The sequence below is a fragment of the Pleurodeles waltl genome, chromosome 5, assembly GCF_031143425.1.
Source record: "Pleurodeles waltl isolate 20211129_DDA chromosome 5, aPleWal1.hap1.20221129, whole genome shotgun sequence".
NCBI lineage: Eukaryota > Metazoa > Chordata > Amphibia > Caudata > Salamandridae > Pleurodeles > Pleurodeles waltl.
In genome coordinates this window covers 866,934,808-866,957,265 of record NC_090444.1, presented here as the reverse complement: position 1 = coordinate 866,957,265, position 22,458 = coordinate 866,934,808, and the positions used below count along the sequence as shown (strand labels likewise).

Here is a 22,458-nt window from a genome sequence, read left to right as displayed (position 1 = left end):
GCTTTCCATGATTTGTTTTTCTCCAGTGTGGCTTTGCAGTTTGCATTTGTTCATTAATTCACATATATCACTCTCAACTTTATGTTCTCCTAACACTTAGAAGCAGCATAATCTATATCACTTCCTTTGTCATATTTCATTACTGGTATTGTAATGGTCTTTTGCTAGTCACACTGATTGCTTGCTTTTCCATTCGGAATGTTTTCAGGCCATTTCCTCTGGATCTCAACCCAGGGAATAAATGCAATTTAAAAAGTAACACTTAGTGGAATACTTAAATGGCACTCTGAATGTGTACTGTTTAAGAATGAAACTTGTTTCCAATTTTTTTTTTTATGTTTCAAAACTTAGTCCGCTTTTATCTTCTTTAGATGTGTTTCCTATATTAGTGTTTCGATTTTATTAGAAGTAAATAATCTGTGATAAATGTGACCCTTATTGTTTTTATTGTTTTACTTCATGTAGCTACATAACATAACCTAGGTATCCCATTGCAAACATGACAGTCTGTGGGATTTTATGAAAAGAGAATTCTTGCCAAAATAATCAGTCCAAAAAGTAGTGACTCGTGCATTTTATGCACAATAGTATATAAACAGAAGAGGAACTAGATCAGTCATTACTCTTCTGTGCACTTGTCTTGTATCAAAACAGTCTTACGTCTTGGTACCCCGTGACAGGATTTTGGTGATGACAGGAGCCGCAAGCAAGCTCTGCACATCACATCCACTGACTAACCTACTATAGCCGCAAAAAAGAAAGAATCCATAACACTCAAGTAGCTATGATCGATCAGTCTTGTCCTCATAGTTGCAAATATTGTCTCAAAGACTCTTCTATATCCCAGGGTCCCCCTGCAGAAGGAAGACTATTTGAGTATGCGTCAGCGGAGTCATCACAGAAAATAAAGTCTCTGGCCCAGCAAGCCTGTGCAGGGAATACGCCTCTATTACAGCACTCTGGTATCCTGTGCCTGGCCAACAGGAGCATTAGGGGAGTGAGATATCCCTTTTATATCCTAGGTAGTGGCAACAATACAGCAATATGCAATATTGCTGATGTGTAATTGAAACACTGAATGAATTTAAAATGCGGAAGCCGGTGTGCCTGTATTTGCACCCAGCAGAAAGCCCATTGGTCACCCAACAATTCTTCTGCTAGTCAGCCTCCAAGAAAGTGTGGTAAGAAGTGTCTTTAGATTCAGCAAGATGCATACATTGTTATTTATCTATGTAAGAGCTCATGGGGGGAGCTCTGAGGCACCTCCAGGACTGCAGGATCAGTGCCTCATAGTTATTTATAGTCAGTAGTACAGGTAGCTATCTAGTAGACTCATCAACACCCTGTCTTCCCTAAATTGTTCCTTGAAGATATCCCCAAAGAAGAGATCTCCTAAACAATTCAAACAGACTCCCCTCCCAAAGACCCCCCACCAGCCAGGCCAGTTGTAGTTTGACTTTTGGCTCAGAAATGAAAGGGATCTAGTGGTAGTCCTCAATTGGAGCTGGAACTGGGGGAGTAGGGGACAATGAAGCTGCACTACACCATGTCACCATGCCAAATGATGTGACCCATCAGTTGTGCACTTCACTGAATCCATCCCATTTGCAATTATTTAAGATGGAAGCAGCACCGCATTCACCAGTGGGCATGACAATACCTTATCCCTCTCCATTGTAAGATGCAGCAGGTCCCAGGGACCTTGTAGCCAGAAATGCAAAAAATGCCCTTGTGTGGCATAGAAATACAGTTTTAGATCAAAGATAGAGAAGCTCTTAGCCTCTTTCGGCAAAGTGAGGACATCCTATCTCTCAGCCATTCTCCGGCTCACACAATTTTTACCATTGAGGACCTCATGGTGTGAAATAAAATAAGAAAAATAACACGTTAGTGTGTTAGAATGGTGGCATTTACTGGTCCCCACGTTTTGTTGTCCAGGACCTCACTGTGTTTAAAAAAACAAACAAAAAAAAACATGTTACTGAATGGGAATGCTGACAAAAAGCTAGAGAAGTCTGGGAAGGACCATCTTTTTTATAATGGAAATGTGGCCGACCAAGGAGAGAGGGATCTGATCCATTGGTTTACCTGCATAAAAATAAAATGACAGGGACAGTGGAAATCCCTGATGTGTCCCAGCCTAACAGTAAATGGTTGAGACACAACTACATTGATTATGACTGTGGCAGTAGGATTCAAATAAAACAAGCATTTACAATGCAACGCGTCTCGCATTTGCTCATGTTAGAGCTGATGGCGTTGTAAACCCGACTTTTCACCTATCGGGCAAAAGTGCATTTATGTACACAACCCGAAAAAGTGAAATTAACTATGTAAAGCCGTCGTCTTCTGCCAAGCGAGATCACGCTTGTAAATTAGAGAAAAAGAAGTCCACGAGCCCGATGGAAAACAGCGAGCCTCGCATGTTTTCTGTACTTGGTCGCTGCGCTCGAGGAGGGCTAGCCACCGGAAAAGGCATGATGTATGCTTGCCTTCGACTATTGAAAGCAAGCAGATTTTATTAGGCAAGCCCATGAACCAATAAAAAACACTGACGTGAAGTTGACAGGGCGCCGAGCCCTTTTCTAAATACAAAAGCATCTCGCTGCGATACGCATGCGCGAGCGCATGCAACGCAGGCTCGACCCTAAAAAGGATATATTCAGGGCAGTAGAGCGTCCCCTACTCCTATCCTTCTCATTACATACTGCATATTCCCACTTGAAATTGAATTGAAAGCTCTAGGAGTGTCTTAAAAGGCTGCAGTTACATTGACATCAAGGTGAAGCTGATCAGAGGAAGCAAAAGACAGGCATAGATAATACTTTGTCAAGCTGCCTAGGTTAACACCTGCTTGATCACTTGGAACCATGCTGGCAAATATAGAAATAGACAATTGACTATAATTTTAGCTAAAACTATAGTGTCAGTGTTGAACCATGACATATGTAATGATTCCGGTTTATTCAGTTTTTAAGAGTGCAGCAGTTACTGTTTCAAAGAGTTGGCTGTAGCTGTCTGAGTGTGTCTTTTCTCAAACAGTGTTTGTGAGGATTGGGGTGTGGAATTTATTACAATATCTACTTATCCATGGGACCGGTTGCTTCTAAAATCTACTTGTCCTGTAAAAAAAAATCTACTTGTCCCTTTAGTGCCATGTAGTGCAGCGACAAATTATGGCAGGAATCTCATTATGTAAGAGCTCTGATAATAGCCTCTCTGATTATGCTAGGGTTACTACTATAGTAGGGCATGAATACTTGCAACCAAAATTACTACTATAGCAATTTCCTTATTTTGCCACCTTTCCGCAGATCTACATACTGGGGCTAGAGGGAGCAGTAAGCAGTAGTTCCAGGGGTGCAATGCCTTTGAGTTTGCAGACCTACTAACATGCATGTTTATAGGATTTTTGCAGCTCTTCTCTAATCTTTTCCAATAATGAGAAAAGTTGGAAATGTACTCTTGGGAATGGCAGAAGTAGAAGTTCTTCCATGGTTGGGAAAAAAGTGGTTGGAGGTAAAGTGTACTTGTAAATGCTCAGTAGTTTTTTACATGAGCAAATCTACACATGCATACTTGCTCGTGCTAAAATACAGTTCACAAATATTTTCTTGGAGTACGTTTTCCTGATCTACTTTCTTAGTTCTTATGAATTAATGAAAGCCACCAATTCACAGACGTATACTATGGGTGCACTTTTGTGACTTTCTTTAAGAATTGGGTCACTAATTAGGTCTGGTGTTAACAAAGACATTTTGTTTTTATTGAACTTCTGTTTCTCTTTCTATCTATTGGCTGGCTTTTTCGTTCTGTGCCAGGAACTACTGTGGCAATCAGTGGCATAACAAAAATGGAGGAGGGCACCCCTGCAAAGAACATGGAGGCCCCTCCTCCAGACTCCCTCACGGCAGGTGCTGTGCTAAGGGGGCCCCCAGGAGGGGGGTCTGGGGCCTTTGTTATGCACTGATGGCAACGTGTGGTTTTTGTGCACCAAAAGCTTTCTTTTTGCCAGTGTTTGTTACAATGGTGAGAGCCTGGCAGCTCACACAACAATAAAGTGTTACAAAAGCCATGTCAAAACAAGACACGCACTGACAAAATCAAAAGACTCCCAAAAATGTCTGATCGGTTGGCTTTGCCAGTGCTTGTTTATTTTCATGCTTCGCATAATCTTGTTCAAAATAGTGGCACTGATTCTCCATTAGGAATATTTTGGGGAAATACTAGCATACATCAACACATTTTACTAAATGACCCTTCAAAGAAATAGCACCTAAAATTTCATAGTAGCGAAACGTTTTTTTTTCCTACTTGGATTTTTTTTCTGAACATTTTATTTTTAAAGCAAAGAATCATCACTTTTGCTTAGAAGCTGCTGCAAACATTTGCATCTAATCAGAGAGCATTCTGGGATCATTATATTGTTAAACCTTTCAAACATGTGTGCACTTTTTATTTTTAACTAGAACCACTGTCAGTAGTGCAGTGTGACCTTTAAACGCACATTTACAGTGCTCTCCCTAATAATGAAGTTTTTTCATTAATGAACCATAAATACAAGTTCGAACAGCATTAATGTGAACTCACATATTACCTCAACATTACCTCAACTGCAAACAGTTCCCTTCTCTGCAAACTGGCAGCCAAAGTGTTTGTGCTGCAGGGGTTGGCCTGCTTGTCCCAAGGACAAAATAAACATGAAAACTTGTTGCCCTTGACCCTAAACAATAAGTCCCTGGCGTCGGGTGATAGGAATTCCACATCCCTGGAGGAGACAGGATGTTAGTGTATTCTTGCTAAACGTCCACCATAAGGTTGTCTGCTACTGCTGTCCTCCTACTTGGCATATCTTTAATGAAGCTTTCTCTTCTACTGTGATTGACAGAGAAGATGTCTCTGTCCCTATTTTCTAACCATGCAGGGTCAGTGTGTCAAGGTATCTAGACACCTGTATCTCAGACTAGAATATCTGTGAAGTTTACAGCTGCCTGTAGCCTTTTCTGAAATGGACTAGCATGTTAAGGGGTTGGGGGGGTCTCATAGCTTGTGGTTGTCCGAGGTCTCTGACGGTGATGTCATCAGTGAACCAAACCAGCTATAAAATTCTGGCCTGCGTCCTGACAGGGCTTTTTCCTTCCCTATAAATCCTGACTGCATGCTTCAGATTCTGGATCTCTGCTTCTAGCCTATCAAGCTTTACATTGATCAATCTGAGAATTCTTGATTTCTTATACATGCAGATTTCCTGAATGCAGGCCTTAGCGGCCTCCCACAGTACCTCACAGTTGGACACCAAACCTGTATTTATCTGAAAATATTCTAGGCTTTCCGAAAGCACCTTCCCCTTAAATACCTCTGTAATAGAACATCCTCAAGAGAATAGGTATACCTTCCCTGCTCAGCAGGAAAACTGCTGGCCTATACCAACGTGCTTGAGTGCAAGCAAGCATCAGTGGATAGATCTGACAGGGAATCCCCTACCTCCCTTTCTCTTTGCTCGTTTTATAGAGCTATATTGCTGTGAAAAAGTGCCACACTCTGTTCCAAAGGGGCTGGGTTTTCCAGATCTTGTGATATATTATTTAGCCACATCAGTGGGGTGTATGTGATTGGCTGATCAGCTTAGAGTGAACTAATAAACTGGATAATAGTATAAGAAAACACATGGTGGGTCTTAAGAACCAGAAAGGATGTGTCTTTAAGATCACCGCAGATATTTCAAAATGTAAAGTACTTTCAAATATGTTCATGCTTTTTGTGATAGTTGTGAAAAAGCTTAAAATTCCCAGGTGCCATTAATTAACCCCATTATGGAATAATCTGAGAATGGTTCTTTACTTCACACAAGGAATTAAGAGAGTGGAACTGCTGTTGTTGGATATCTCCAAGGAGATTATACTGCATTCTTTCTAGAGTTAAAGGGTGAATTTGACTTGACCCAGTAAACTTTTATTTGAAATATTTGCTCATAAGACACTAGTTGGTTAGTAATCAAAATACCTGGGATACGATTAGAGGCTATTTCATCATAACTAATATCTTTGAAAAAGTAACGAGCTCTGTAACATATGCCATCCTCTTGTCAACCCTAGATGATAAAGCTACTTTTGGTGAAACATAAAGCAAATGGCCTGAAGTAGGGCTTTAGTAAGAGAAACTAGAAATGGGGAAAACTATTGTGCGCCAAAAGTTTAATTTTTGTTTCAGTGAATGACTGTTGCCCATGCTGTACAAACCATATACTGTAGGAACGTGGCAGCACATGTTCACGCGTGCAAGTTAAAGTGAATGATGTTATCAGACAGCATGTCAAAAAATCTGCCAAATCATATCTCACAAATCTGCTTAAAGTGGACCTTGTTAACCAAACTACAGAAGGTTGCAGTCTTTCTTTGCGCCCTCTGGCTGCTAGAATAGTGAAAAAATAGAAGGATTTTAAATATCCCCCAGCTAGAAGAATGAACCACAGAGATAAGTTCAGTTGTGGTTTGGGGAAGATGTTTGCATGTAAGAATGTGGTTCATTAATAAAAAGGACAAACTCTGGATCTATTTATTTAACCAAGTTAATAAATACTACTTAGGCGACTCACCGCTCGCCAAGAGTTTTTAATGTCTGTTTTCTCTCTATGAACAAGGATCTACAGCAATTTAAAATATTTTAGGGTATACCCTTCAGGCTATCTCTCTTTAATAATGGGGTGCCCTGGATATGATTAAAATGTGGATGTCTGTTCAAATACTAGGCGACAACGATCCAGTCAAATTCACCAACATGTTTCGTCCTTCCAAATGCCCCAAGCATGTCAATAGCCTTTTTTCTGGACTGTTCTAATCCCTATCTACTCTACATCCCAGTCCTGCAGAGTGATGAAGCATAAGGCTCTCATGCCTGTACTGCTCCATCAGTGGATTTTCCCTGAAGACGATAAAAATAAACAAAACAAAATGGTAGTTTAAAACAAAACAATTGGAACAAACAGCCCCCCAAATCTAGTGGACACTGCAATTGGTTGTTTTTAAACCGCAAATTCCGTGCTGTTCAAATAGGAGCAGTTTCGATTCCACGCCATTCCCTGGGAGAAGATTTTCAATGAGTGACTATTCAAAATTATTTTAAGAGTGTCCATTTACCAAAACGTGTTGCATCAATTTTGTGGGGTTTTCGTACACCTAAATGTCCTCCTGTGTTCATTTATCTGCGTTTGTGATTTTCTCGTGGCCATCCCAATATATTTTAAATTGTATATGCAAACAATCATATAGATCACATTTTGTGTGTCAAAGCACATAAAGTTCTGTAGAATCCAGGGTGACTTGAGACCTAAGTAATTCTTTTTTTGTCAGCACACACGAAGTGCCTGATTGCCGGTGGTATGTCTCATATCAATTCCTGTTTTCTGAGCTGGATTACTCAATTTAGATCTTGTGTGGACTACAGAATCTTTCAGTGACTGGCCTCATTTGAAGGCAAATCTGGATATGCATACTATTAGGTATAAGGACTTTGGTTACAGTAGACTGTTGTTGTATGAAGAAGCAGTTAAGGTAGTTAAGATTCTTCCTCACATACAGGAGCCCGGGGTTATTTGTGCATGCAATTTGAAACAGGAAATAAGTTCCTTTTACAGTTGTGGGCCATGTCTGTGGAATTCTGTGTATTTGAGAACTTCTTTGCATTGACTTTTAGCAAACCTGTGAGTAGGTCTTTGTTTTTAGTTTTTTTTAAGCATTACAGGGTCTTAGCTCCTGCCAGGCATTTTGTGACAGTTCCACGAGGCACCTTACCTTTGTATTCTGTGCATTGTGCACTGTTGTAGTGCATTCTCCATCTTGGGGGAAAGGACACGCACTGTTGAGTATGTTTCCCTCAAAGCTGATCATTGTGTTTTGCACATTTGATGTTCCCTAGTATGAAGACTTGTTTCGACACCAAGTTCTTTTTGACATAGAAGCAATAGAAATGAAAGTTGAACGTTGTTACTCTGGGGCTGCAGTTTACATCTGTGTGCAGGCTCACAACGGGTCTATGCAATTTTTTTTGCCGCAGCTGCATCATGTGCAGCTTGTACTAGGAAAATACCAGCTGTCCTCTATATAGATCATTAGCTCATAAACCTTCTGAGTTAATATATGCACTAAACGCTGTGCAGTTTCACCAAAACCAGCACATGAACCTCTTTGAATGGTTCATTAGCAGTGAACATGTTCATGTTATGGCTCCTGAATCCTCCTAATACCAGGAGTGTTTAGTGTTGTATTTTGTAAGGGAGGACATTGATTTTGGAGATACCTCTATTCACAGTGATATTTATTGCCATAATTCTTATACCTAAGGTTTTAGAAAGGAAAGCTCTGTCCAGCTCACAATGAGTATAGGTGCAGATGCCCACAAGGGCATATTAAGGGGCTTAGCATTGCCCAGGTGGATCATAGCGGGATCATTCATCGTAGAAAGGTGCTTAGAGGTAGGGGCTGCATTCAAACTGTTTGGTACCTTAAGGTGCCAAAGGGATAACGGTTCAGCCAAATTCAGTGTTTTCTAGTTTCTGCTGAAAAACAAATGTTCCATTTGCTGGTGTTTTTCATGGTTGTAATAGTTTTCAACTGAAAATCAGAAACCCTGTTAATTAATAAGCTGTTTTATAATAAGGGCACAGTTGATTAGGCGCTTTTGTGCTATCCTGTGAGGCGATTGTGACCACGGACTGAAAGGAATTTGTTACTTCTATCATACCACACTTCTAGGTCAAAAGATTACAAATTCTTACTTTCGCTTGCGAGTTCTGTCAGGGGTGGCATCTCCCACCCTGCTTTTGGTCTATGCTTGATAATTGGTAGGCTTGCCTTTGATCCCCATAACTTTGATCTATTGTTATTGCACCCACTACATGTTTCTGATGTGCTGATGTCACAGCATAAATGCAGAGTCACTAATTGGTAGAAGCAGCTGCAGAAGCTAAAGTCAACAAATGCATGACACAAGAGAGAGAAAAACTTAACACGTTGCATAATTGGGCTGAAGTAGAACAAAAATCTGATGTCTTTAACTTAGTAAATCTAAATTGATTATTGTATTGAGCCCAGATTGAAAATGTTAACACATATACTCTTGAGACTCCAATTATAGCAGTCCCAGTGATCTGATATGCTAGGTAAATTCAAACACATCAGAGAAGAAGCTAAAGTGGGCATCATGCAGCTAAACAGAAGTATTTCCAGCATTATTTCACTCAGGCTACCGAAGGACTCCCTACGGACTAGTATCATGCATTTGTAGTTGGCATGCTCCCTCCATACAGCCTTCCTCATTTCAGTTTCAGAGAATCTATGGTAGTGGTGACGTAAGAGGAGTAGGGTGCCTTTCCCCTTTCATTCACTGACACTGTCAGCAAATGAAATTAACATTGGAGAGAGTCTTTCCTTTTCTCCGCTTATCAAGGATATTTAACCGGAAACATTGCTATTGCACCATAAATACTCAAGTGTTGACTTTTGTGCTCATTAACTGCTGTATTCTGCTTGCACCTGATAAATATACATGAACTACCTTTGGTTTATATGGGCCTTTCATCTGCCCTTTCTTCGCGATGATACTGTGATTTCTTATTGAGCAGCAATGTTGTCTATTTCTTCAGTTTGCAAGCAGTAGATCAAATTAATGCTCCGGGATATAAACACGCGTGGTGTTACTCGGTAAATAATATGCTGTCTACTCCATTTTTGTATCACAATTCTCTATTTTTTTTCAAAGGTACATAAACATTGAATAACTTTCCCAAAGCGGTCCAGAAACAGAAAAACATTTTGTTCATGAATAAAATATGCAACAGTAATAAAAAGCACAAACCCCCAAAATTGTAGTATCAAAATCACTGTTTCAAACATTGATAAGGTAAATAATAAAACAAAAACAAAAAATACATATTCATAAGAAATAAAGAAATATATACATTCAGGATTGGGATCCCTAGTGTAAATTCAAGGACGTCAGAAGTATACAACCTCATCAAAATCAGTGTGGATTTAGTTTACAAGTAAACCATTCTTATTTATTGTTAGAACTGAACTGGTGCAACTTTAATATATTTGCAAACATTCACTTAATTTTCTTTTCAGAAACGTGCACATAGTCTCCTGTTTCTATTCATCCTCAAATTCTTGTGAAGGTACCTTTGGTTTACATCTCAGAAAAGTATCTGCGACGCTTGTGGAAATAATGATGGACGAAAATCAATATATTTCATCCTGCTGGATCTAGTAATGTAACTTTATATGCAACTTCATCAACCACACTTTTCCTCCCTAAGCACTTATATTTCTCATCGACAGCCATCCTGCCCTTGACTTTACGTGTGCTGCGTATTGTGTGCGGTAATATGGCAGTCTGTGGGCCTCCTGTCTTTGCTTTTCTATATTAATCTGTTACATATCTGTCATACTGTAGCCAGTCAAGAACCCAAACCAAAGGCCAGAAAGAATGTTTAAGGGAATTGTCTGTTCACCGTAGATTGAGTTCAGTTACGTTCCTAACTCTGTGTAAGAGAACATTGTCACACCTGGCTTCTAATGAACTTGGGAAATATCAGGTAGAATCTTAACTGCACCCTAACTCTAAGTCTGCCCTACCCACTTGAACAGAGGTAAGCATCTGTGATTGAAAGTGGTTATCACTTCCAAAGGTTGCTTTAAAAACGTTTCCTGATCATCCTCATTTATCATATAATGAGTGTGTACCTGTAATCTCACAGTACCACATTGTTGTAAGGTTTGGTGATATACATCTGGGCCAGGATTTCAGACACCTGGACATTTGCCACAACCAGCGTAAGGAAGGTCCTAGATAGGTTTACTTCAATATACTCTGCCCTCAGACTACTCCATTTTAAGTTTCTTCTTGGGTGGGTCAAACAGCTCAGTCTGTTCCTGGAACATTTTCTGAAAATTTCCCTGAGAAAACACACTTTAGCAATCACTCAGACAACAACTCAGCAAAAAGTATCCAGCAAGGAGCAGAAGATCCTTGGCTTGCTGGAAGCTTGGCTAAAGGTTGTCCACCCTTCCTACTCTGTTTTTTTTTCTTTTTCTTCTCGAGCCTACTTGCCGTTACTGCAGGGGTAGCACCTCCAGAATCCTTGGGAGAGGACTGGCACTGGACCAGTTCCTCTCTTGGGCTCTGACTAACGTCTGGGTAGTCATTTCTAAGGAGAAAATCAAGGGGGAAGGGCTGTACTGACTACCACCCTTCTCCAGCTAAAAGTCCCACCCACTTCTATGGGCACAAAAGCCACAGGCCTATCTGTGACCCTGTCTGGGCTAACTCTTACTCTGGCAGTCTCACCTGGGATGTACTGGTTCGAGAACACCAGCCTGTCATACACAATATTGTGACTGGCACAAGTGTCTCTCAGGGCAGTGGCTGGGATTCCATTCACCAGTAGGTGGTGGAAGTGTCTACTTCCCTCTGGAATCTCCAACGCACCTGTTGGGCCCCTTTTCCAGTTGAAGGCTATGAAGACCTCCTCATCTGAGGAGTCAACCCCAATGGCTACACTGGTCACCCCTGGGATTTTGCTGGGGGGTTTGTTTTTGAAACAAGAAGTGTCCTTGGTGTGGTGCCCTGTCTGTCTACAATTTTGGCACCATGCCTTATTGGCATCCCAGTTCTTACCCTGGTACCCACCTTTGTTTTGGGTTGTGTTTTGGGGCCCACCCACCTGGTCTGGGTTTTGGGGGCCTACAGATAACTCTTTTTCTTTGTTTCTAGTGTCACCCACTTTCTCCTGGGGAGGCTTTGTAACCCTTTTCTTTTGGTCACCCCCAGTGGAAGTTTTGGTTACCCTAGTCTTGACCCAGTGATCTGCCTTCTTTCCCAATTCTTGGGGAGAAATTGGACCTAGGTCTACCAGATACTGATGCAACTTTTCATTGAAGCAGTTACTTAAAACGTGTTCTTTCATAAACAAATTATAAAGCCCAACATAGTCATGCACTTCATTTCCAGTTACCCAACCATCCAGTGTTTTCACTGAGTAGTCTACAAAATCAACCCAGGTCTGGCTCGAGGATTTTCGAGCACCCCTGAACCTAATCAGTGGAGAATCCAAAGCCCTCAATCAGGGTAGCCTTCATGAGGTCATAAGATTCTGCATCTTTTCCAGAGAGTGTGAGGAGTCTATCCCTACACTTTCAAGTGAACATTTCCCAAAGGAGAGCTCCCCAGTGAGATCTGTTTACTTTTCTGGTTGCACAAGCCCTCTCAAAAGCTGTGAACCATTTGGTGATGTCATCACCATCTTCATATTTTGTTACAATCCCTTTGGGGATTTTTACGATGTCAGTATTTTCTCTGACCCTATTTAAGTTGCTGCCACCATTGATGGGAGATAAACCCATCTCTTTTCTTTCCCTCTCTATGGCTAGGAGCTGTTTCTCCAAAACGAATCTTTTGGCCATCCTGGCTAACAGGAGGTCATCTTCATTGAGGCTGCCCTTAATGTTTTCAGAGGTACTTTTTCTAATGGTCAGTTTCTAATGGCAATTTTTGGAATTTAGTCTTGTGATCAGGTATTGGCTGAGTAGTCCAGCAAATGCAAAGTCTTAGGTCCTACCGCTGCCACCAATGTAGGAAGTTGGCTCTGTATATACTATTTCAAAGTAAATAGTGTGCACAGAGTCCAAGGGTTCCCCTTAGAGGTAGGATAGTGGCAAAAGTAGATCATTCTAATGCTCTATTTTGTGGTAGTGTGGTCGAGCAGTAGGCTTATCAGAGGGTAGTGGTAAGCATTTGTTGTACACACACAGGCAATTAATGAGGAACACACACTCAAAGACTTACTCCAGGCCAATAAGTTTTTATATTGAAAAATATCTTTTCTTAGTTTATTTTAAGAACCACAGGGTCAAGATTTACAGTTAATACTTTAAATGTAAAGTACTTCACTTAGATACTTGAGGAACTTTGAATGAAAACAATATCATGTACAGTCTTTGTAAAAAATGGCAATAAGCTATTCTCAAAGTGGACACAGTGCAAAAATCAACAGTTCCAGGGGGAGATAAGTAAAGATTAGTTTTGAGGGTAAGTAAAACACTTACAAGTCTCAAGTTTGGGGCATAGGCAGCCCACCGTTGGGGGTCCAAGGCAACCCCAAAGTTACCACACCAGCAGCTCAGGGCCGGTCAGGTGCAGAGGTCAAAGAGGTGCCCAAGACACATAGGCGCCTATGGGGAACAGGGGTGCTCCGGTTCCAGTCTGCCAGCAGGTAAGTACTTGCGTCTTCGGGGGGCAGACCAGGAGGGTTTTGTAGAGCACCGGGGGGGCCATGGGAAGGCACACAAAGTACACCCTCAGCGGCACAGGGGCGGCCAGGTGCAGTGAGCAAAGCAGGCGTCGGGTTTTAGATTGAAAACAATGGAGTGACCCGGGAGTTACTCTAGGGTTACAGGGGGGGCTTCTCGGGACAGCCACCACCTGGGCTAGGCAGAGGGTCGCCTGGGGGTCACTCCTGCATCGAAGTTCGGTTCCTTCAGGTCCTGGGGGCTGCGGGTGCAGTGTTGTTTCCAGGCGTTGGGTCCCTTGTTACAGGCAGTCGCGGTCAGGGGGAGCCTCTGGATTTTCTCTGCAGGCGTCGCTGGGGTGGGTTCAGGGGAGTCGTCTCTGGCTACTCACGTGCACGCAGTCGCCAGGCAGTCCTCTCTGTGGTGTTTGTTCTCTGGATATAGAGCCGGGGGCGTCGGGTGCAGAGTATGAAGTCTCTCGCTTCCGGCGGAAAACTTGCAGTCTTTGAAAGTTGCTTCTTTGCTGCAAAGAAGTTGCAGGCTTTAAACAGGGCCGCTGTTCACGGGAGTTTCTTGGTCCTTGGGTTCAGGGCAGTCCTCTGAGGCTTCAGAGGTCACTGGTCCCTGTTGGATGCGTCGCTGTTGCAGTTTTCTTCGAAGTTGGGAGACAGGCTGGTAGGGCTGGGCCAAAGCAGTTGTCGTCTCCGTCTTCACTGCAGGGCTTCAGGTCAGCAGTCCTTCTTGTTAAGGTTGCAGGAATCTAGTTTCCTAGGTTCTGGGGTGCCCCTAAATACTGAATTTAGGGGGGTGTATAGGTCTGGGAGGGCAGTAGCCACTGTCCTCGAGGGTGGCTACACCCTCTTTGTACCTCCTCCCTGTAGGGAGGGGGGCAAATCCCTAATCCTATTGGGGGAATCCTCCAAAATCAAGATGGAGGATTTCTAAAGGCAGGGGTCACCTCAGCTCAGGACACCTTAGGGGCTGTTCTGACTGGTGGGTGACTCCTCCTTGTTTTTCTCATTATCTCCCCTGGATTTGCCACCAAAAGTGGGGGCTGTGTCCAGGGGGCGGGCACCTCCACTAGCTGGAGTGCCCTGGGGCATTGTAACACGAAGCTTGAGCCTTTGAGGCTCCCTGCTAGGTGTTACAGTTCCTGCAGGGGGGAGGTGTTAAGCATCTTCACTCAGTGCAGGCTTTTGTTTCTGGCCTCAGAGAGCACAAAGGCTCTCACCCCAGGGGGTCAGAAACTCGTCTCTCAGCAGCAGGGTGGCACAGACCAGTCAGTCCTGCACTGAATGATTGGGTAAAATACAGGTGTGCATTTTTTATAAATCCAACACTTGCGTCAGTGTGGGTTTATTATTCTGATAAGTTTGATACCAAACTTCCCAGTATTCGGTGTAGCCATTATGGAGCTGTGGAGTTTGTTTTTGACAAACTCCCAGACCATATACTTAATATGGCCACACTGTACTTACAATGTCTAAGAATAGACTTAGACACTGTAGGGGCATATTTCTCATGCAGCTATGCCCTCACCTGTGGTATAGTGCACCCTATCTTAGGGCTGTAATGCCTGCTAGAGGGGTGACTTACATATGCCACAGGCAGTATTTTGAGTGCATGGCACCCTGAGGGGGATGCCATGTCGACTTTGCCTTTTTCCTCCCCACCAACACACACAATCTGCAATGGCAGTTTGCATGTGTTAGGTGAGGGGTCCTTAAAGGTGGCACAACACATACTGCAGCCCTTAGAGACCTTCCCTGGTCACAGGGCCCTTGGTACCACTGGTACCTTTTACAAGGGACTTATCTGTGTGCCAGGGGTGTGCCAGTTGTGGAAACAATGGTACATTTTAAGTGAAAGAACACTGGTGCTGGGGCCTGGTGAGCAGGATCCCAACACACTTCTCAGTCATGTCAGCATCAGTATCAGGCAAAAAGTGGGGGGTAACTGCAACAGGGAGCCATTTTCCTACACACATTAAATAGGGTTATGACCGCTGAGAAAATACCCAGTCTAAGTAAAACTATCATAAAGAGTACAGCTGTACGTGCTGTTCCTTCTGCCAAGTACCTTCCTCAGAGCATCCTAGATATTACATTTTGTTTGAAGAGTTGCAGCATGACTATTAAGTTGTTTTTCTCTGTCTTAGATGACTGTTATGTAATAACTTTTTTGCTACAAATACTATTGTAATACTAACAGATTCTGGCAACTTGTTCTATGGCCATTTACTCTATAGTTTTTGTCTAACAGTTTTAAGGACTTTAGGAAGTCAGTTGTTCATTATAGGCTGATTTTCTCCCCCTTTTCACTGAAGCGAGGCAGTGGAGGCAACTGGTAGAGGACTTTGAGCAAAGAAGAATTAATGAGGGCAGGTAGACCAATCACTTTTCCAAGGACATCGCCTTAGTGGAGGTCTGAAGCACCCCTTGTTTTGCACAAGCTAGTGAATTTGAGTCAACACATTTAACACTTCCATTAGACCTCCACCTTTTTGGCCAAGGAAGCAGGTCCAGCTAATAAAACATTGGTCTGATCACGTGAGAAGGAGATACTCTGCATTTGGCACTTTGGAAATCCTATATACTTGCAAGCTGAAAATTAAGCTTTTATTCGCCTAAATATGTTTCTGTAATATCAGAACCTACTCGCAAAGATCCCAAATGTTAATATTACGAATAACCATTGCGTTCATTTTTTAAAATTGTTTGTTTTTAAAAATGTGTGAAGCTACTTGTGAAAAGTAGCTTAGTAATCTGGAAGCTGTTGTATATGGCCAATTGTTACCAAATGAATTAGAACCCATGGTGCAGTATATAATCCAAATTCAACCTTGTCTATTGTTTACTAGCAGCAGCAGCAAGATTAAATTGGTGTATTCTGCCACAATCAGTATCAGCCATGACCCCATGTTTCCTAGACTTCTAGCCCAGAATGTACTATACGGGGGGAGGGAGTAGACTGTTCAGAAGACTACAGTTCCCTTTTTAAATCTTGCTTCAATTATGTACAGGTAAAATATTTTCATGTACACCCGCTATTAAAATCTATGTTAGATTTTTGTTTTTGAAATGTTAAGTGTAGATAATATTTTAAGAAATACATAGGGCCTGGTTCACATTTTGGCAGATGGATTTTTCGATCACAACGGTGACAGAGATCCAGTCTGCCGAAATATAAATCCCATTATTTCCTGTAGGATTTATATTTCGGCCTACGAGATATCCATCCTCTTTGTGATGGAGTAACCCATCTGCCAAAATCTAAATCAGGCCCCTAGTCTTCAAACCGAGTGTTGTAAGCACAACTTAATTTTGTTTTCTGCTCATTTGGGTCTATGATGCCAATGAAGGTTTATTGAATAGAACCATTCTCAAGAATGTGTGGCCGATTTGTACCGTTTGATCCATGTCTTTCTGGGCTACATATAGAAGACCAGGGCCTTTTTTTCTAGATCCTTGTTTTCAGACAGGTTGACCAGATTGAAGTCAAACAAGCCTTTAAGATCCAGATTGCATTAGGTTGTTAAAAGCCCAGGACTAGAATATCTAATACTTTGTGTGGGTGTTAGAGGTAACACTGCTATTGGATCATCATACATAATGCTCAGTGTCTTCTATTGAACGCTGAAGAATTGTCCCTATTCCTTTGTATGCTGTTCTTTTTTTATTCTATAGAGCCAAATGTAATGTTGTAATGTATTGCTTCACCAATCTCTTAAAACAAATGAGGTTTCTATTCATCACTCAGCGACATGCAGTTGATGATGATATCCCAGAGTCGTGCCACAATTCAAAGAATGGTACATGAAAGACAGTAATAAAATAAATACAATTTGGGTTTAGTGATGTTGGCTGTTTCATGAAGGGCTGCCGATAATTTGTTCTTTTCTGTTCACTTCCAATTGCAGGCCCTTTGATTGCTACCACTGTAGTTACATTATTAGCAAAAGAAAGTGAAGTTCTGTGTTCTTTGAACCCTGGGAGCGTGGAAAGAAGGTGTGATTTGAGCCATTCGTCAAGTAAGTTCCTGTAAACCTTGATTAAGTGGTGAGTACAATAAATGCAGCACCCCAGCAACCATTCCTGGTAGACAGCAGCTGGGGATATGCATGGTTTCTGTATTGCAGTGAAAAATGTATATCAAGTAATTGAGGTATATGGAGTAAGTACCATGCAAAGCAAGTCTCAACCCAGAGCACAAACTATGAACAATGTATTTGTAGGAGATGGAGGTCATGCGGAGAGGAGACAAATGGGGAAGAATATATGGCATAGAAAAGATGCAAAGACGCTAAAACATTACAAAAAGGAAAAGAAATTATGGAAGTGTGGAAGGGAAACTGAAAACAATTTGTTAGAATACTCCATATGAAATTGTGGAAAAAGCGGTAGATTAAAATGGTGGTAGATTTTTTCTTCTAGCTGGGACATTCGTTGATAGAGATAGGAACACTTGACATAACTGTACAGTCCAATGGGTTGAGCATAATGAATGCCTACATACTATTTGTAACCTGTCTCTTCACTGTATCTAATCAGACTATAGTTATGAGAAATCACTCTTCTCACAAGTAATGCTCAGAAGCTTTGTTGTCAGAATGTTTGATCAACTCACTTGAACTCATGTGGGACAGCTCTCACTTTCCCCTCTGCGGTATGACTTGTGTGTTTTAAGTGATTTTATTTTAATATATGTGTCTCAAAATTCCATCATTCACTTTTAACTGTATTACGAATTTCTGTTAATGTTATAGCTGTTACTCCATTCTCTGAAATGGATCTTATACTTGGTTCCAGGCTTCTGTGCATGGTGAGTACTTTTGGGTATTTAGGGGAGTCTCTTTATTTGGCTGAGGCTACACAAATGTTGCTTTTGGGTGCTGAATTGGATTTACCTGGCTTTTAAATTCTTTGCTGGTCAGATTTCCTTAAATGTGCAAATTCGTCACTGCACATACATTAAACACTTCCCCAGTTTTATCAGTGACCTCAAAAGAAGCTCTACGAAAACCAGGCTTGTGGGCCATGAAGTATATAGCTGTTCTGCATAGGGAGGAGCTAAACAGGGGGATTGCTCTCTGTGAGTGTTGTCATCTGCTATCTTGATATACAGACTACATATACTGATGTATGTTGACAATCCTGTTACTGCTGTTGCTCTGTTACTTAACCAGTTAGTGTTCTTTTAGATGAATCTCAGGCCCTAAGTCGTGCTTGTTTCACTTGTATGAGGGGACAGATGTGGCACACTTACCACATTTGCTATTAAGAAGGGAGGGAGTCGCATTCCGGTATCTTTGTATACAGGTGTATCTTAGAGATGTTAACACCTTGGAGAGTAATGTGGGGAAAGCGATTTCTAATCTAAAGGAGTCTGTTCGTTATTGGAACAAGTTACCATTGTCTGAAATAGGTAGGATTGCCTGGTGCAAGATGGTGGTCTTCCCCAGACTTGTGTATTGTTTTTTTTTTCAAATGTGCCAATAATCGCTCCTTCAGGGTTTTTAAAATGTTGAATTCCCGTCTCTTGGAATTATTATGGGAGGGGCTGGACGACATATAATTGTGCAGAGAAAACTACAGCTACCAGGTGCGGAAAGTGGTACGAATGTACAGGACCTTGAGTGCTATTACATGGCTGGCAGTTGCAGTGGGTTGCTCGTTGGTGTGCCCCTATAAGTAATAACAGATCATTGTTGTTTGGTCAGGAATTTGCTGAGAGACGGTTGGTTTCAATGGTGGTGTATCATGGGAAACACACTCAAGTGTAGACCCGCTTGTTGTCAGTTGCTTGTCATGGATGGATTGTGTGTCTGCATCGTACAGCGGCTGGCATAAGCACCAACTTTTCACCTGTGGTGGTATCCAGAGTTTGAGAAATTAGCAAATACTGTGGCGGTACCCGTCTGGTGTGATGCTCGTGTGGACACTAGAGGATTATTTGATGATCATAAAATCAGGTTGTTTGGAGATCTACTATTCAGCACAGAAGGTGTGTTGATGCAGAGCCGAACCACCTATCCCCTTAAAAACACAGCTGAGTCCTGAGTCCTATTGCTAAGCCATTACTTTCCTGTGTTGCACATCAGTGAACTAAATCACAACAACATTTGTGACACTGCTATCCCAGTGGGAGAAGGATTTGCAGGAACAGTTTGCTGACAAGCAGTGACCCAGATTTTAGAGCACTCAGCCACAGTGTCTTATTATGTGACATTCTAACTTATTCATAGGATATACCCACGGGTTAGTGATCTCTGTCCTAGATGCCGATCAGTAGGTGCAGATTTGATACATATGTTCTGGGGTCTTGAGGCTTCACTAGAGTACAGTTGTTAATATTTTAGTGGATTGCATGGTCAGACCAGATTTGGTTGCATTTTGTGTTTAGGGTATAGTCCCTAAAAAATCTGAAGCTTAGTTTAGGTTTGTGGATTTGGGGATACTCTTGGTTCTGAGTCAAAATATTATCTACTGCAACATCTGGCTCTTGTCACTCAAGACAATGAAGCAGAAAATCAGTAGGGTCTCAGTCTCACCAACAACCTCAGTCTCCTATAAGGGATTACCCTCCAACCCTAACAGATTCTCCTTCATCTAGAGTCACTCCAGTAGACGATCTCTCCACTTTTAATCATGTGTTAGCGAGAGGGGCTACAAGTGAAACATCACAATGCCCACCACTACTACTTTAACTTCAGTGCACCCAAATGCATCCCCAGCTACCCCAAGGAGACTCTATCTGTGCTATAAGACCTTCAAGATGCCTATTTTCTCATACCTATGCAGAAACATTGAAAATGTTACGATTCGTCGTAGGCTCCAAGCATCTTCAGTTCTTATTTCTGTTTTTTGGACTAAAGTCTGCCCTAAGGACCTTTTCAAAATGCATGATTGTTGTCACAGCACATCCAGGAAAGCAAAAGATATTTGTCTACCACTATCTAGATGACTGACTAATAGAAAATAACTCTTATGCATTACCACATATGTCTGGACACGTTTTCATGTCTAATTCTTCAGGTCATTATAAACAAATTAATAGTATATCCTATCTGTTAGACCTGTCAACCTAAGGGTGCTCTTTCCCCAGACCTTTTGCCTCTCCATTTTTCCTGGACCCATTTTGTGACTTTAGGATTCTGACCACTTTTCCACTGCTAATCAGTGTGAAAGTGCGTGTACTCTCTCCTTAAAATGTGGTAACATTGGCTTAACCACACTTAGCATATTCAATGTATTTATAAGCCCCTAGTAAAGTGCACTATATGTGCCCAGGGCCTGTAAATTAAATGCTACTAGTGGGCCTGCAGCACTGATTGTGCCCCTGTAGGAGGCTGGCCTGGCTTGTAGTGGGTACCAGAGGTACTTACACCTTGTGCCAGATCCAGTTATCCCTTATTAGTGTAGAAGAGGTGTTTCTAGCAGCTTAGGCTGATAGAAGGTAGCTATGGCAAAGCAGCTTAGGCTGAACTAGGAGACATGTAAAGCTTCTACTATACCACTGGTGTCATATGCACAATATCATAAGAAAACACAATACACAGAGTTACTAAAAATAAAGGTACTTTATTTTTATGACAATATGGCAAAAGTATCTCCATGAGTACCCTCAGTATGAGGATACGTTATATACAAAAGATATATGTACACAAACCAAAATTAGGCAAGTAATAGCAAGAAAAGTAATGCAAACAGTGTAGAATTACAATAGATTGCAATAGGAGCACATAGGTATAGGGGCAACACAAACCATATACTCCAAAAGTGGAATGCGAACCAAGAATGGACCCCAAACCTATGTGAGCTTGTAGAGTCGCTGGGACTGTAAGAAAACAGTGAGGGTTAGAAAAATACCCCAACCCAAGACCCTGAAAAGTAGGTGTAAAGTGCACCTACTACCCCCAGAGAGCACAGAAGTCGTGATAGGGGGATTCTGCAGGAAGAACAAACACCAGCAATGCAACAACAGTGGATTTCCGGACCTGAGGACCTGTAAGAGAAGGGGACCAAGTCCAATAGTCGCGACAGTGTCGAGAGTGGTCAGGAGCCCAGGAAATGCCAGCTGAGGGTGCAAGGAAGCTGCCACTGGTTGGAAGAAGCTTGGAGTTCTGCAAGAAAGAAGAGGACTAGGAACTTCTCCTTTGGAGGATGGATGTCCCACGTCGTGATGAAGCTTGCAGAGGTGTTCCCACGCAGTAAAACCGCAAACAAGCCTTGCTAGCTGCAAGGGTCGCGGTAGAGGTTTTTGGGTGCTGCTGTGGCCCAGGAGGGACCAGGATGTCGCCACTTGGAGGAGGAGACAGAGGGGGCGCCCAGCAACTCAGGGAGCCCTCACAGAAGCAGGCAGCACCCGCAAAAGTACCTGAACAGGCACTTGGAAGGAAAGTGAACTGGAGTCCACGCAAAGTCACAAAAGGGAGTCCCACAACGCCGGAGGACAACTCAGAAGGTTGTGCACTGCAGGAAGGAGTGCCGGGGACCCAGGCTTGGCTGTGCACGAAGGAAATCCTGGAAGAGTGCACAGGAGCCAGAGCAGCTGCAAATCACGCAGTACCCAGCAATGCAGTCTAGCGTGGGGAGGCAAGGACTTACCTCCACCAAACTTGGACTGAAGAGTCACTGGACTGTGGGAGTCACTTGGACAGAGTTGCTGAGTTCCAGGGACCACGCTCGTCAGGACCCAGTGGACCAGTGTTGCAGCCTTTTGGTGCCTGCGTTAGCAGGGGGAAGATTCCGTCGACCCACTGGAGATTTCTTCTGAGCTTCTGGTGCAGGGTGAAGGCAGGCTACCCCCAGAGCATGCACCACCTGGAAACAGTTGAGAAAGCCGGCAGGATGAGGCGCTACAATGTTGCTAGTAGTCGTCTTGCTACTTTGTTGCGGTTTTGCAGGCATCCTGAGCAGTCAGCGGTCGATCCTTTGGTAATAGGTGAAGAGGAAGATGCAGAGGAACTCTGGTGAGCTCTTGCATTCGTTATCTGCAGAATTCCCCAAAGCAGAGACCCTAATAGCCAGAAAAGGAGGTTTGGCTACCTAGGAAGGAGGATTGGCTACCAAGAGAGGTAAGAGCCTATCAGAAGGAGCCTCTGACGTCAACTGCTGGCACTGGCCACTCAGGGCAGTCCAGTGTGCCTCCAACACCTCTGTTTCCAAGATGGCAG

General features: G+C 42.5%; 1 protein-coding gene across 1 annotated transcript in view; it reads left to right on the top strand.

Annotated features, from left to right (window-relative positions):
• The window catches only part of LOC138296107 (zinc finger protein 879-like), a 532,771-nt gene that overhangs the window by 116,573 nt on the left and 393,740 nt on the right, over positions 1-22,458 (top strand). Inside the window, exon 3 of the mRNA XM_069234965.1 lies at positions 17,203-17,313. Coding sequence (XP_069091066.1) covers positions 17,203-17,313 — 111 coding nt within the window. The remainder of the gene's footprint in view (positions 1-17,202; positions 17,314-22,458) is intronic.